This window comes from Hippoglossus stenolepis, chromosome 17, assembly GCF_022539355.2.
Source record: "Hippoglossus stenolepis isolate QCI-W04-F060 chromosome 17, HSTE1.2, whole genome shotgun sequence".
NCBI classification, from domain to species: domain Eukaryota; kingdom Metazoa; phylum Chordata; class Actinopteri; order Pleuronectiformes; family Pleuronectidae; genus Hippoglossus; species Hippoglossus stenolepis.
This window is the reverse complement of record NC_061499.1, coordinates 19,933,724-19,951,284: the sequence shown is the minus strand read 5'-3', so window position 1 is coordinate 19,951,284 and position 17,561 is coordinate 19,933,724. Positions and strand designations below refer to the sequence as shown.

General features: G+C 39.2%; 1 protein-coding gene across 1 annotated transcript; it reads left to right on the top strand.

Annotated features, from left to right (window-relative positions):
* The first annotated feature begins 1,555 nt into the window (after positions 1 to 1,555).
* Positions 1,556 to 12,598, top strand: LOC118125145 (protein lin-28 homolog A). The gene is made up of 4 exons (XM_035183521.2): positions 1,556 to 1,565; positions 2,604 to 2,746; positions 5,494 to 5,672; positions 12,355 to 12,598. Exons 1-4 carry the CDS (start codon positions 1,556 to 1,558, stop codon positions 12,596 to 12,598), a joined length of 576 nt encoding a protein of 191 aa, XP_035039412.2.
* The last annotated feature ends 4,963 nt before the right edge of the window (positions 12,599 to 17,561 follow it).

Here is a 17,561-nt window from a genome sequence, read left to right as displayed (position 1 = left end):
TGAGCTGCATCTTTTCAGTCAGTGTGAGGCAGCAGCCTGTGTGAGTGTGTTGAATGCAGCTGAACTCGCTCGTGCCAAAGCTTTGTTCCTTTGAGCGGCCCGGGTCGCCTCAGGGTGGCCTTTCGATTTCCATGGCGACTTTAGCAGGGCATGTGGCTGGAAGCTGTAAGACTAATGCATGAATGGAGCAAGTCATTTGGTCTTAATCAGGCAGCACCACACACACACACACACACACACACACACACACACACACACACACACACACACACACACACACACACACACGCAAAATGCAGTATAAACTGCAACTGCAACAAACTTTAAAGCAACTAATTATCCATTAATGAGACCATTCACCTCGGTACAGACAAAGCGCCCAGGTTGGCCTCAACGTCATGATCTGATATGATTCACCATGTGGGTCTGAAAGAAGAGGGAGATACCAGCTGCTCTCCAAACTTAATCTCTTAGTTCGCAATACAGCAGCATCGATCACTGATTATTTGTCTAATGATAGATTTTAAGTTATCATCCAGAATTTTGGGATAGATTGAAGCAGTCACTATAAGACAGCAATCCACCAACACACTGAGAATTAAACCAAACACTTAGTATTTCTTAGTTTGTTGGCCACTGACACGTTGGTTTTACCCTTAACTTGAAAAGGCAAAAACTAAATCCTGTGAAAAACTATGGGTAAATCCAATTTTAATTTGAAAATCCCCTCTATTAATCTGAAACATAGCCTTTTAAATGTCCTTTAACGTTTTATTAAGGGTTAAAGGGTTGACACAAAATACCCTGCGGAAACTAAATCTACAACATAAATATCCTGACATTTTGAGAGATTACTATTCAGGTACATGGATTCAGCCCAGATGTGGAATAAACTGTGAATACATTCATGGAAAGTAAGTCCAGTATAAGGATTTATGAGTTTTCTGCAGATCATGTCTTATTTTTAAATAGTAAATATTAAATATGACTGTGTTACTATGAATTTGTACATGAAAGGACCATGTATAATTCAGTCATGGTGCAAATTATTAGTATTTGATTTATTTTGGGCTCTAAAATGTTCTTATTCATTCAAATGTATTTGTTAAAAATACAATTTAAGGCGCTGTGTTATTCCTCATAGGCCAATTGGATGCAAATTACTGATTGGTCAGTTTGTCCATTGTTTTGGTTCCTTCTTATTGGACATGTGTGACGTATCTGAGACTGGAAATCACGTGGACTTGACCGAAAAGGTGGAGATCTGTGTGTGTGTGTGTGTGTGTGTGTGTGTGTGTGTGTGTGTGTGTGTGTGTGTGTGTGTGTGTGTGTTTGGGGTGGGGGTTGCTGGAGGTGGGAGGGTCAGAGGGCTTGTGAATATTGTGGAAGGAGAGAGCAGGAGGCAGGGGAACACATTTTCTCCTGGAGGATTGCACACACACGCATGCACGCAAACACACGGAGAGAACGTGCACGGTTGACCAGCATGAAGTTAACTGAGTCCATGTAACCGCCTGTGGTCCGGAGCAGTGTGTGCGGGAGGGGACCGGTGACCATGGCAGAAGGTAGGAGGAGAGGAGGGAGCTGCAGGGGAGATGCTCTGAAGGGAGAAGGATAGGAAGAGAGAGAGAAGGAGAGAAGGAGAGAAGGAGAGAAGGAGAGATAAGGATTGGCTCTTCTTCCTCTTCTTTTGTCTTTTCTTTCTCTTTCTGAAGGGCTGATGTGTGGTTGTCTATTCAGAAAAAGTGTGTGCAGAGCTTTTGCTTTTAGCTGAGGGGACAATGGAGTAGAGCTGCAGGAGATGCAGGAGATGCCGGAGGTGTCGGAGGTGTCAGAGGAGCGTAGAGACTTTTAAACCATCACTTATAGTGACAGGTCAAACTTTGAGTGTCGTCAGAAAATCAAACTCTCTCTCTTGTTTTTTTCACTGAAACAAAACGAAACAAACTGCTCCCATGCGTAAAAAAGAAGCTTAGTTGATATGTTCTATCATCGTACATATTTAGGGGGATAGTATAATAGTTACTCTTTATGCATTAATGAAATAAATCCAATGTATCACATTGTTGACATTTGTTTGTGTTGAAACTATTAATTGATGAATGTTCTTATTGTTCGTATATTCCATCTGTAGAAGCAATAACATGCTGCGTGCTCTTCTGATGAATAGAAAATAGAAACTATCCAATAAAACTATCAATTAAATTATTTTAATAAAAAAAAAGCCACACATTGGACTGTTTTAGCATATTCTCATTATATAATATTTGCTCGTTTCTTCATTTTACTTCGTAATAGATGGAATACTTGTAGGTTGTGGACATTTTCACAGTTCATTGATTTATCGAGAGAACTGTAGATTAATTCATAGTAAAATAATCGCCATATTACTATATCATCTACCAAATTCCTCTGTATCTACAGGGTAACTATCTGATAATTTAATGTTAGATATTAACAATATTCCAGTACTGGCCTGTCATGCTTTTATTTTTAAAATTATATTTTACGCAGTAAGTCAGATGCATCTGTGTGTTCATATCATATCATATCATATCATATCATATCATATCATATCATATCATGTGTGTGTTGTGCAGGAGGGTGTGAGGAGGAGGAGGCGGCTCTGACCCGGGGCAGCGGGGTGTGTAAGTGGTTCAACGTGCGGATGGGTTTCGGCTTCTTGTCCATGGAGAGCAGGGACGGAGCAGCTCTGGAGCAGCCGCTGGATGTGTTCGTCCATCAGGTGAGACCAAGCTGCTGCTCTTATGTTTGACGCCCACTGCTTGGAAACATGTGGAGGGAATGAATGTGATGCAGTTGCTAAGATGGATCTGAATGAGTGTTGAGTTACAATTTGACAGTTTATCAGTTTGATTTCAAATCCAGCTGAGTGGAACACAGGTAAAAGCATGGAAAACTCATCAAGCAGATGATTCTAGATTATTATTCTACAGATTTTTGATCATGATGAAGTGTTTAGAGATGCTTCAGCTTCATGATGAATCCTAAATGCAGTACATTCTTACAAAGCCAATAATGCATATTCTTTAACAAAATGTTGATCACTTTTACGCAACTTAATTTCTCGAGCTGTTTTGCTGAGTAAGGTGAGGTTTGACATGACACACGTTTGTATGTTCATCACACACGGACACTTACATACAACCTCACATCACACGGATGCTTTAACCTTTCCAGACCCATATCAGCTACAAGACTGAGACAAAGTACCACTGTCAGGCAGCAGCATCTTCCTATTTACACATTACACATCAGGTTTACCCTGTTAATATTGTACTCAACACACAGTCCTGTATGTGCAGGATCATCTTTTGTGTTGCAGAAAATTTATAAATGAATTCATGACATTGGAGGAAAACTGTTAATGGTTGTCACTGCTAAACTGATGCACCCCCAAGGAATAAATGTTTTTGACAACATAACATATATATTTATAAGTTTTATCTCTAGCTTTTGATGTATTCCGTGGTATTTGCTGTTGCAATACAAAGTTATAACATGTAAATATGAGGGATTTCATTTCGAATTCTATTTTATGTGCAGGTCTATATACAATGTAAAGTCAAATTTCAATTGAAGAGAAACATTGATCTCTTCAAGTGTGAACAGAAAAAAATCCATACAATTGTAATAACATCATGATAAAAAGTTTGTATAGACAAAATATGTCTATTTGCCTTATGTGATCTTCCTTTTCAGAATTCAGAGTGCAGAATTAAATCTTGACATTTGACAACATTATGTAAAGTTTTTTTCAGTCAGTGTGTTAAAGAAGTGACCAAAACTGTTTAAGAAAGTCACAGCTCACATGAGTGAGGGTTGAATGGAAAATCTCTCTGGGGTTAAGTTAGGTATAATCTGTCTAAGGTAGAGGAATGTAAGACAATTGATGTGTTTCATTTTCATGTCAACCGTCACCAAACCACTGCTGCCACTCGTCCGCTCAGTTCAACTCACAGACGCAACTTAAAAGGTGCAGAATGGAGGAGCGGGGGTCAGGGCTCAAACGTTTCTTTTGAAAAGGGGTTAGAGGCTAAAGCAGAGATAACAAGGCTCATTCCTCTCCCTATCCAGCCCTGCTTCCTGTTATAAAGTCATTAAAGCATCAGGGAGCCCACCCAGCCCCGACTCTCAGTCCCACCTCACATGTGGATCCTTGTGGGAGAGACCTTCCCTCAGGTTTCTCTGCCCCGGTGAAGCTGTAAATCATGTGAAGAAATAGAGAGAATAATGGCTGCATGCCTCGCATGATATGAGCTTCAGAGAGATGTGGGTGTCGGTCCGGCAGCAGGCGTTTAATGAAACGTGACACGGTGAGCTGTGTTGTCATCGACTATGTTTACACCAATAATATCAATAGAATATTCCATTCATATTCCTGTTTACATGTTACAGAGTACAGTCTGATTATCATACACATCAACATTACATCCAATACACCATATGTCCAACAATATTACCTTCGCGTTCAAAAACGTCATCATATCTATTTCTCTTAAGACATAACGATGGTAGCATATCTACGGTTTCTCCCTCACCCCCAAAATGTGACTTTGTCATAGCTCCAGTTATCTTGTTCACGCTTAAACCCGGGGCATGCACCGTCAAGTAGTTTGGTAACTGTCGTATGTTGATGTCGTAAAAGGCTGTGAAAACTTCAAAAGGACGTTATTATGTATTAAAGATGTATACATGTCTACATAATGTGGTTGAGGTCAGAATACTGCACATCGTAATTAGATTATAGCTAACTGACCTTATTAGGGTTAAAGTAGATAGATAGATAGATAGATAGATAGATAGATAGATAGATAGATAGATAGATAAAGTGGTTTTGATTACGAGAATGCCAGATGTGGAAAGTTCATGTCACTTAACGTCACTCATGCGCCCAGTTCTTTTCTTTTTAACAGACTCGCCAAGCAAGAAAATGTCATTCATCATGTGCTGTAGAATTCTCTCCAGGAAATTTTTATTTTCATTCCCACAAAAATGTCCTACTGGCAGTGACTTTTCTGTTTCTTATGTGATGGTGTATCCTTCCATAAATGTGTGTTAGTTGCGAAGTCTAAAGCCGGACAACAGCTGATTAATAATTTTCAATGTTAATTCCAGATTTTTTAAACTGCAGAAATCATTTAAATGTTCTCCCCAAATATAAGTGTGCTTACTCTCAATCTTTAAATCAGTGTGAGTTTAGTGAAAGCAAAGAACAAACGAGCTGCTGTTCAAGGCAATAAGTGAAAATGCAAGAAAAAGGTTTTCATGCTTGATTGAGAGGGAAAAGTGAAAACATGTCAAACTGGAACACAATTTCATCACGAATCCCACAATGTTTTGTAACTAACCAATAACCTGCTGGTTTGCTGATTTTCTTTATTAGAGCGAACTGTACACTTTGTCTCTGATATCACCATCCTGGCATTCTGCGCTAACCTCCCAATAACCATCCCTCTTTTTACTTGACAGAGTAAACTGCACATGGAGGGCTTCCGCAGCCTCAGAGAGGGCGAGGCTGTGGAGTTCACCTTTAAGAAATCATCTAAAGGACTGGAGTCTGTCAGGGTAACTGGGCCCAACGGGGCACCATGCCTGGGCAGTGAGAGAAGACCAAAGAGTGCCCAGAAACGACGCTCCAAAGGGGACAGGTAAGTCCAGTTTGAGCACATCCACATAGGACTTAAGGGACAGGTCATCATTTTTGCACTTAATCACTTCTCAGGCAGTTGTGGCCTATGAGACTGAGCGTGTCGTCCACTAATCAGAGTGTCAGTGGTTTGATCCGCGCCTCATTCAGCTCACATGTCCAACGGTCCTCGGGCAAGAGACTGAACTCCAACTCACCCCTGGTGTCTGTGCTAGCAGTGTGTGAATGGGATGTGTGATAGAGATTTGACGTGGATAGAAGTGATGTATGAAGTGGTGAATGGGACCTGCTGTGTCAACACTCTGAATGGTCCTTGGAAAAATGTCATATGAAGCAGCTCATTTGGGTCAGTTGGAATTGTGCTGGAATGATTTATTGGTGAACATCTGTCCATCCGTGTAGCACTTCTGTGAAAGGCCTCTGTGCAGTTGACCTGAACCTGAACAGTCAGTGAAGCTCTGTCCTAAGTTCAAAAATACACCATCACATCCAATGCTCAATAATTAAAATCCAGTAGTTGGTTTAAAACCAGAAACGTCTAAATTATCATTTGTAGTTTAATGGAGAGCTGAGCGCTGGAACTATTTCTTGACAAACAATAAATATTTCTGACACTACTCAGCTATATGCACAGAATTCATTTTCTGCACAGTCATGAAAGTACGAAACCTGGAAACCTTAGTGATAAGATTTAAGGTGCATTTTCAGCAATTGTATAAGTTTACTCCAGGCCCATTGTGCGCCATAGATCTAATAAACTTGGGTACGACATCATGTCTGATTTATGTAGACACACAATGACAACACCTACTAATGCTATGACGCAAATCAACCTACGAGAAAAAGGTCATCAGCGTGCGTCATCCATCTGCGCCACTACTATAGTAAACATGTGGTGCTCAGTCCATCTCTTCATGCTGCATTCCTATTGGTTGGTTTCTGACACTGTCACTATCATTTTGCTGCAGGCTATTACTGGTCACAAGATCCCAACAAGGACCCTCTCTCACAATACAATATACCACCACTGTTTCAGAGTCACGATCACAGATATGGCCTTGTTTCTTTCACGTTGGTCATCTTTTGCCCGGGGCAGCCCTGGATCAAACCGTGTGTGGCCTTTACAGAGGCTGCACACAGCCACAGCACCAGGCCTTTGTTCAACAAGAAATACATCCAGCATGTTTCTTTGTCTCAGGCCATAAAGGATCCTTTGTTACATTTCTGTTTTCTCTATCAGAAAATTATATTTTAATTTTGGAATGAGACAGGCAAACAGTTTCTCCCTGCTTGTGGTCTAAATGATAATCTAGACTGACCATGTCCTGACTCCACCTCCCAACTTCATGCAATCCTCTCTACTCACCATCTGGGAGAAAGTGAATGAGCTTATTTCTCAACCATTCCATTAAGTATTCCTTATAGCAATCAGAGACATTCTGCATTATTTATATGACGTACAAGCAGTGTGCTGCAGGATGTTGGGGCAGGACAAAGCAAAGGATGTCTCATTATGCTTCAGATTTCGTGATATGGAGTTTCACACACTTTTTGATCCAAAAGATGAATATTCTCATTGCCTGCACTTTAAAACACAACGGTGTGTTATTAACTGTCTGTAGCTGTAGGATACAAGTTAGTCCGTTCTCTTTAATGGTAAAGTTTAAATCCTGTTCATTAAATTACCAAAATAAATGTTAAGTATTTTCCATTGAAAATACAGGGAAGGTAGCATCATTTAATGTAATAAACTGAACAGATAAATATCTCATATCAATTTTATGGGAAACAATAATTTGAATATATGATCAGGGTTAAACCTTAAATGTGAAAAAAAAACAACTGCAGTGAACTGAAGACATTTTTAACATCTTTCTAAGAGAAGAATAATACTGATGTTTGCTTGTTTTTGTGTAACACAAGATTTTTTCCATAGTTTGAGAAAACCTCCAACTTTCAGGACTTGTGATAAGAAGTTTTTACAGCGTTCCAATATGAATGTTTCCAGGTGATGCCAGTTCATCATCTCATGGATAAAAGTTAGCTGTGGAGCTAATAAGACACTCAAACAGAAGATATAGTTTTATACGTGTTGGCTCTTTGTGGAGAAGCAGGCTGATCTGGATCAATAGACTGTTTGATCTCAGGCTTCAGGCTTCTCCGACCCCCAGTGCTCATTTCTTGCCTTCCGTGCAGCCCACACTGCAGCTTCATCCGTTAGTCTCTTGATTACAAAACAAAAATCACAAGCAATAAATACAACTTATTTGCAATCACTCTTTTTTTGTCTTTGATGCTTGTTTAGGAAGTTCCTGTGAGGCTATTAATTTGATAGCATCTCTTAGGTTTGACCATATGAATCATGGATGGCAGGGATAAAAGTAGTCCCACATCTTCCTGTCTGGATCTGATTGCATTCAGATGTTCAGACTTTCTTCCTCTCGCTGCTTTCCAAACGTGAATTGTTGCAGTCAAGAGAATAAAAGCGTTGGATTTGTTGGTTGAAGTCCATTAAGATCCGACAAAGTAATTATCGCTGACAGCATTTTTATTAGGTTCAGCTTCATTAATCATGATGGGAATTAAGCAATGATAAAAATAATCCCAGAGCTTCCTGTCCTAAAATACTCGCCGCGGATTTGATTGCATTCACATGTTCCCCTGTTTCCCTCAAACATACATGCTGTATTTTAGAGGAGGAAAAGGATCCTATCCGTTTAATTGATGACAGATGTAGGTGCCCGAGAGAGGTCAGAGGTCACCCCTGCCATGGCAACAATGGGATGTGGTGTGCAAATGAGGTAGAGTGGAAGGGTGGGAGGAAGGGCGGTAAGCGAGCGGGGGTCATGGTTCAAAGGTCACAGGAGTACTGAAACAAAGGAGCTCCCTCTGCCACCCTCATGGCCACGCTGATCAATACTGAGCGCTGATGGGGGGGCGCTGGGAGAACAAGAGGAAGGAAGTGGTGGTTAGTGGTGAGATGATCCAGGACTCAGCCTGGATTTCCATTCTACTGCTTCAAAGAATGAAGATAATGATATTCTACATTTTTCATTTTTATAACTAATGAAAAGACCCAAACAAAAAATTCTAGTAACAACCATCACCTGATATATTGTTTTACCCTGCATCAGAGAAAGCTCCATCCACCTACTAATTACACAAACGTCTGTATTTGGTATCTGTAGTTAGCTGGGAAACCGTTCATCGTATTGGCTTCACACTTGGTATGTGTGTTGTAAATGGCCCAAGGAAATGCAGGATGGAATTTCTTGTGATTTGGAAATGTGATATATTTAATATTAAAGTGAATTGACTAAACAGGCGACCAGCGCTCTGTAGCAGTCAGTGGGGGCGGGGCAGTGTGCCTTCAGCCTGAGGACTGAGTTGAACGTGTCTTATTATATTCCATTCATACATTGACTTGAAAATCTCCATTGCAGATAAACCAGGTAGGATAAGCACAAAGTTCTCTAACTTCACTCTGCACCATAGACTGTTTACAAAAAGCTCTGCGCACAACGTCCAGCACACAAACAATAAAAAGTGACGGCATATTGTAGAACAGTTTGAGGAGGACTCACTAATGACAAAGGAATGATTGTGATGTCACTCCGGAGCTTTAACCCAGGACAAGAGAACAGCTCATTTCAAACAGGCAGGTTTAGAATGGACACGGCACTAGTCATCCAAAAACTAGAAAGAGTCCCACTGTTGCACAAACCTTCCTTACCATAAACTCACATAAACATGTAGTTTGACTCAAACACACACACACTGCTGTCGTAGATGCACCAAATGACCCACCAACCTGGAAATAATACACTAAAAATGTATTATTACCCAAAACCTTTGTGTAACATTTGCTCAAACCTACAGTTCTGACCTGTACTTTTTAATTACTTCATATTTGTGAGGTGTGTTTTGAGATCATGTCTTTTCACTGGATTTGTTGATTTAATATCAGCCAGTTGTTTTCCTGGAAAATTGTATTTATACTTCAGTCCATGTACACTTAAGCAATTTTCTGCATTTTGTCATTTTGAATTCATCATTCATAATCCCCAATTCATTTCAAAAAACTATTTATTGAATCTGGAAAAGGCAAATCTTGCTTGATAAGTAAGAAGATAGATAAGTAATTGGTCATAGTAAAAAAATTGAACCTGATTGAACAAATCTTAACCTCTGCAGTGCAAATACATATCAGCCATGCAGATGTAAGGATCAGGCTCCAGTGAGATTCGAAAGAAGGGAGTGGCTTCTTTCAGTTGTGCCAGTGATGTACGGTCCACATCTTTTTTTTTTAGAACATCTAGTCACTTTGCTGCGAAAACAGGCTCCATCCGATTTATTTAAACCACAGACACATTGTTCATAATATTCCCATTTAAGTAAAAACAAGAAAATATTTTAATTGAGCGATTGGCATTGCTGCAAACATCTCTCCCTCAATACTGCAGGTCTCAGTATGGAATTATTGAATCCTCCAGAAGTCTCGCAAAAGTGTTGTATATGAGTGGACAGGCAGGGCTGACTACACTGCTCCCTTCACTTGTTCACTTGTTCAACCACAGATGGAGAGCAAAGGGGAAAAGCCGGAGCCAGGAGAAAACCAGATTGACCGTAAACAATGAAATCAATGGTTTTCGCCTCACTGTTTAAGTGGCCGGTGTCTCTTTGTGTCACACAGAGCAGTCCTGGAGTCTCACCTGCCTTATTAATCCTGCACTAATGAATTCACCCACAGGATTTCGCTGATCGTTAGCTTTCTGTGCATAGATTTACTGATGAAATACCCATTAACCTGAAAGACCAACAAACAGCAGCCTGGAGGGGGAGTTGCTGCGTTTGTAATCATAGACACTTGAGCCTCAACTGTTCTGTGAAATTTAGAATTCATGCTTTATGCATAAATTTGGGGTTGGATTCACTGTTATCGTCTACTGATTTTCAGTGGAGGTATGTAGTATGTTCATATATCAATATGGTCACATTGAGTTATTATTGATTTTTATTTTTATTCCTCTTTAAAAGTGTTAAGCTGTTCTGTTTAAATGACAGATTCCACCTGAATGGCAATTTAAGGTTTTGACTTGTCATGGCTAAAAAAGCAGTTGTGAGAAATGAATCATGTTTAATATGTTTGTGTTTCATTAAATGTCTCAGTCACGTGGACGTCAGCCATAGCTGGCATATGGAATGCAGCCATCATGAAACAATGGATCACAATTCATTGCATTGAATCTCATCAGTTTAATGATTTTACATTCGATTGTAGCCCTCATACTTGTTGTCGTAGTTTAAATATTTATTTAAACATTTAAGATGTGATAATAATTATTGTCTTCTCACAATATTTTGCTAAATCTGATCATTTGCGAGCTTTCAGTCAGACGTTCTTCAAACAAAGCAAACAGAATGCAAGAACACATGCGTGTACACAGACCTCATTCAATGTAAAAGGCTTGTATCAAGTATTTATTTGTAATGTGCAAGTTAACATAATTTTAACAGTACAAGGAAGGGTGTTGGACGAGATGAAACAGGTCACATCAGCAATGCAAGAATTAAATTAAGATAAAAAGCAAGGTAGAAAGAGCATAATATAAAAAAATATAATGTATTATTATATCATTGACACAAGACCACAAACACTGGTGTTTTAGACTCATGGCACGTTGAAGGAATACAAGGAATAAAATGTATGTGGCAAAGAAAAGGGTAAACACACTTTTGCAAATTCCATAAAGTGATAATGCTATGAAAAAAAAAAGACAAATTGCAGGTTGTTATACATAAAATTGTCATTGTGACTTAGATTTCAAAAGAACTAGTAAATAAACCTCTTACGTGCAGTAAGACAAATATCTATTTTATTTTTCTCATTCGCAAAATCATGTACAGAGCTGTCTTTTTGAAAAACCATCAGTGTGAATGCTAAACATGAAAAAAGAGTGAAAGATCCAAAACTCAAAAGTTGGCAGAAACATACAAAAACACATTTTAATTAGTATTATAGAGTTAATGTATCCTATGTCGCCCAAGCATTTGACGATCCCCCCCAGGACATGTTTTAATACACAAAATACTGTGCTTTGAATAAAAAGTTAAATTACCTCTGATAAGGTTTTTCTCCAAGATGGTCAATAATCTAAAAAACTTGAAAGCAAAGGTTCACCTTTGTATCCTGAATGGCAGGAAAGGGAGATGGTTGTCATTGCAACTCCTACACTGTCCCTGGAGGAGGGAGATCAATTTGGCTGAAGCCTCTCACAGCTGCCAACCACTTGGTCCCTACATGTGGATGAATGGTGACAGATATGGTCAGTGAACTGACTCAAAGCTCAGAGTCTGCTGCCCCCTGGTGGTAGAACCTACTTCACTGCAGATGGGCTGTTTAAATAAAACAACATCAACTACATGTCAAATATCTTATTATTATAAATAATAATAATAATAATAATAATCAGTCACATAGTTGTGACACTCTGACATGTATGAAGATGTATCTGTTTTTTACCAGGATTCTGCCCGTACACTTGTTTTTGTAGTGTCTTCTAAGCGCATGTGGGCTGGGCACATTTTGGTGAATGATCATTTGAAAAGTACATTACCGGCTTGCTTACTTACCTAACGCTACCGCCACATTGCAATAATTGCATCTTCTCCTGTCAATTTAGATGCTACAACTGTGGAGGACCCGGCCATCATGCCAAAGAATGCCAGTTGCCCCCTCAGCCCAAAAAGTGTCACTTTTGCCAGAGTGTGTCCCACATGGTGGCCAGCTGTCCAGTCAAAGCACAGCAGCAGCAGCAGCAGCAGCAGCAGCAGCAGCAGCAGCATCACTCGTCTCCAGGCTCTCAGGGATCAGCTACCTCACCGAGGCATGAGGAGGAGGAGGAGCACAGCCAGGCCGGCCTATGAAACCTCGGTCATTCAGGGAATATGGGGATTTTTCACTGGAACACTTGTTACCTCAGGTTTTATTTATTGTTGTCGTAGTTTAAATATTTATTTAAACATTTAAGATGTGATAATAATTATTGTCTTCTCACAATATTTTGCTAAATCTGATCATTTGCGAGCTTTCAGTCAGACGTTCTTCAAACAAAGCAAACAGAATGCAAGAACACATGCGTGTACACAGACCTCATTCAATGTAAAAGGCTTGTATCAAGTATTTATTTGTAATGTGCAAGTTAACATAATTTTAACAGTACAAGGAAGGGTGTTGGACGAGATGAAACAGGTCACATCAGCAATGCAAGAATTAAATTAAGATAAAAAGCAAGGTAGAAAGAGCATAATATAAAAAAATATAATGTATTATTATATCATTGACACAAGACCACAAACACTGGTGTTTTAGACTCATGGCACGTTGAAGGAATACAAGGAATAAAATGTATGTGGCAAAGAAAAGGGTAAACACACTTTTGCAAATTCCATAAAGTGATAATGCTATGAAAAAAAAAAGACAAATTGCAGGTTGTTATACATAAAATTGTCATTGTGACTTAGATTTCAAAAGAACTAGTAAATAAACCTCTTACGTGCAGTAAGACAAATATCTATTTTATTTTTCTCATTCGCAAAATCATGTACAGAGCTGTCTTTTTGAAAAACCATCAGTGTGAATGCTAAACATGAAAAAAGAGTGAAAGATCCAAAACTCAAAAGTTGGCAGAAACATACAAAAACACATTTTAATTAGTATTACAGAGTTAATGTATCATATGTTGCCCACGTATTTGATGATCCCCCCCAGGACATGTTTTAATACACAAAATACTGTGCTTTGAATAAAAAGTTAAATTACCTCTGATAAGGTTTTTCTCCAAGATGGTCAATAATCTAAAAAACTTGAAAGCAAAGGTTCACCTTTGTATCCTGAATGGCAGGAAAGGGAGATGGTTGTCATTGCAACTCCTACACTGTCCCTGGAGGGAGGGAGATCAATTTGGCTGAAGCCTCTCACAGCTGCCAACCACTTGGTCCCTACATGTGGATGAATGGTGACAGATATGGTCAGTGAACTGACTCAAAGCTCAGAGTCTGCTGCCCCCTGGTGGTAGAAACTACTTCACTGCAGATGGGCTGTTTAAATAAAACAACATCAACTACATGTCAAATATCTTATTATTATAAATAATAATAATAATAATAATAATAATAATAATAATCAGTCACATAGTTGTGACACTCTGACATGTATGAAGATGTATCTGTTTTTACCAGGATTCTGCCCGTACAATTGTTTTTGTAGTGTCTTCTAGCGCATGTGGGCTGGGCACATTTTGGTGAATGATCATTTGAAAAGTACATTACCGGCTTGCTTACTTACCTAACGCTACCGCCACATTGCAATAATTGCATCTTCTCCTGTCAATTTAGATGCTACAACTGTGGAGGACCCGGCCATCATGCCAAAGAATGCCAGTTGCCCCCTCAGCCCAAAAAGTGTCACTTTTGCCAGAGTGTGTCCCACATGGTGGCCAGCTGTCCAGTCAAAGCACAGCAGCAGCAGCAGCAGCAGCAGCAGCAGCATCACTCGTCTCCAGGCTCTCAGGGATCAGCTACCTCACCGAGGCATGAGGAGGAGGAGGAGCACAGCCAGGCCGGCCTATGAAACCTCGGTCATTCAGGGAATATGGGGGATTTTTCACTGGAACACTTGTTACCTCAGGTTTTATTTATTGAGTGGAACAAAAAGAGGCATCACATGAGTATCGATGTGATGTGGTTGTTTTTACATTTTTTTTCTGACTTAGATAAGTGTCTTAGCTTTGGAATGAAACAATCAGACCTGCTGTTGATTCAGTCGTGTAGCGGCCACATCATCCATGTTTGGACTGATCGGACATGATACGTGCCTCTGCTGACTGAGCCTCTACACAAAAATGCCAACACAAAAGTCTTACTGGTTGACAACCCTCCAAAACATTATACGTACAGGGTGTGAGGGAAGTTGTTCTGAGTGGTTTAAAGTTCAATGGGTTTGACTTATACATGGGTTTGCAGCTATATGGCCGTTTTGCTATTGCTGGTTAAGTTAGCATTGGCAGCTGCTTACTTGCCAATCAAGCCGCAACATTGCAGCTTCATTCCTGAACTTGCAAGGTAGCTGTCTCTATCACTTCTTTGTGCTACTGGAGTTAGCTAACCAGCTAGCCCTGGCACGACAGGATGGGACAGCATCAAAAAAGGTTTATTCTATAACCTGTTTTACTATTACATGAAATGATGGCTGAAGCTCTCAGAAAACCATCGCCAGCAAACGTACATATGGCCCCTTTAAGTGTTTGGCTCTGGTGTTGTGCATGGTTGGATGTTGGCATGCCTTAATGGGACGCTCCATTGGAACACAGCCATCATTAATTGTACTGTATTTGCTTCATTTAAATGAATTAATCCCACTAAGAAATTAATGTAGTTTTCAAATGTGTGTGGGTGTTAGAATTCTAGAAACACCTCTGATTATAAAGTAGTTTCATACAACCCCACCAATAATTATTGCTACAACATACTGGAATTAACACCTTAATGACAGTGTCAACACAAACTGACCATCATAGGCATTATGAAATTAGACTTTATGGCAGGGGATTGTATTGGATTGTATGTAATTATACCTAATAAAGTGGATATTGAGTGTAGCTTATATCAGAATTCAAGAACTCAGAGCTGTAATAAAATCTCTGTTTACAAATGCTGAGTAAAACAGAGGATCCCTCATATGGACTCTATAGCTCCAATAGTTACACTATTATAGATCAACTTTAGTTACTTTGGCCTCATTGGGATTTGAGATGAAACTAGAAATATCTAACCCAGGTACACAATCCTACATGTGAATGTAAAGAGAAAAATAAGCCCTGAGCTTCCAAATACTATGAAATGTTATCAGGTTTTATTGTGAAAAATGAATGTTACAACAACACAAGTGCCATAACCTCTACTTTCCAATGGGGTTGCTACAAGCTGCTTTCAAATGCCAGGTTTCAGAAACAACATTCTCTCACTACACACTCACACGTGAAAAATAATTATGTTTTTCAACTAGTGGTGAAATATATGTCTTAATACCAAGTTGCAATTTCAGAATTTAAACTTATATGCAAGACCAGTGTTGATTGTAAAGACAGGCTTTGTCTGCAAAACAGTTTGAATCCAAACAGAATGTTTTTAAACACATATATATATATCAGGGATTTCTCCACATAAACCAGACGTTCTCAGTTCTTTTACTTGAAAGCTGCAGGTAAAGGAGAAGGAATGAGTTGAGGCATAGATTTTGTTTTGGATTTGCCTCTACTAGTCTTGGTGAAGGGGCTAAATGTACATCGATACGATCTGTTTTATATCAACTATTTAATCAGAACTGTACCTGTACCTGTTAAAAACCTGTCTCTCTGTGTTTGGTTTAAGCTCAAGAGCAGAGTGATAATGTCAGAGCTGAAATTGTTTTGTTTCGGCCCGTGCTGTGATTCAGCACGGGCATGTCACATAGATTTCAGGAAACTCTGACATTTCTATTACTGTGTAATTGTTTGCTGACATTCCAATGTAAAGTAAAATCTGTGTGTGTAAAATAATGTTCACAGTGATATCAACCTACATTCAGTTCATTTAGCGTTTTCATTGTGAACTCAGGGAGAAGTTTTCTGACAATTACTTGAAATGTACTTTCTTGGGTAGTTAGAAGACCCAGGGCACTGTTTGCCAAATGAACCAGGTACTATCTTTATGTTGTTATCAGAACAAATGCAGGTGCAAGTGCTGGGGCGACCTCATATAAAAGGAACCATCCACTCTAAACATCTGTCAGCATGATGCGCATTGTATTTCAGGGTAGAGTTTGTGCTTTTCAATATTTCATATGAGGACAAATAATACAGACAATGTTAATTCCTTTTTAAATCTGTTGAGGGAAATTTTTTTCACCCTCAGAAATTATTTACACCAACTCATTGCAAAATAATCCCTGAAATGCACCAAATACTGTGTTGATTATATACATGAAGGTGTGCAAACAGCCAAGAGAACTCTGGGAATTCTCTGGGAGAGCCTTAAGTCATCTGGAGATTTCTAAACACATTTGTGCTGACATGTTTGAACAGCCTCACTCCGATGGTAAGACCACAATAACTGGTCAGTCAGACTACACACTGCAACTATCCATTCACCTCATTTATAAGTCAAAGTGAACATAGCAATATATTTTAAATGTGATCATGATGTTGTTTTTATTGTATATATTCACTGTCTTTTTCACAGTATTAATATAATGTTCATGATGAGTCTGCATGATAATAAGTAGAGTGATAGATTAGTTATATTCATGTGAAAAGGGAACTGGGACAGCTGAAAGCAGAGCACAATGGAGGTTTCAAAGCATCAGCATTGATCATCATTAAGTATCTATTATGTACTTGAGTTCACCGTAATGCTCCCTATGCTGCAGCACAATGGGGTCTAATCTACCATTTATAAGGCTTCAATCCAAGTGGAGTTCCTGTGATTAGTCGTGTTTTGTGTTGGCTGTATTGATTCTTATGTGTGAGAAGTGGTCTTCTGTCTCTCCTGTGTACCAGTCTACCTCAGGTGTGAGTTTGGTTTTAATACGGTCAATTTGAGAACAGCATGTCCAAAAAAACAGTTTTGTAAGTATTGTACATTTTTTTCAACTTAGTGTTCTGTTAAAAATATTTATTACTTTGTTAAAACGGTTTATTTTAAGCGTGATATGTGCCACATCCAAAAGCTTTTGATATCTTTATGCCTATTGTCACAGCCAAAATAATAAGAGACATCATACTTAAGACCAAAGTGGTACTTTTGAATGAAGCCTGGGCTTCCTTCCAAGAAAAAGAGACATGTAGATGCT

Excerpts from the sequence above, each read along its gene's own strand:
- LOC118125145 (XM_035183521.2), top strand. Across the intron at positions 2,747-5,493 it reads TGGATGTGTTCGTCCATCAG|AGTAAACTGCACATGGAGGG; the intron begins GTGAGACCAAGC and ends TTTACTTGACAG. Across the intron at positions 5,673-12,354 it reads CGACGCTCCAAAGGGGACAG|ATGCTACAACTGTGGAGGAC; the intron begins GTAAGTCCAGTT and ends CTGTCAATTTAG.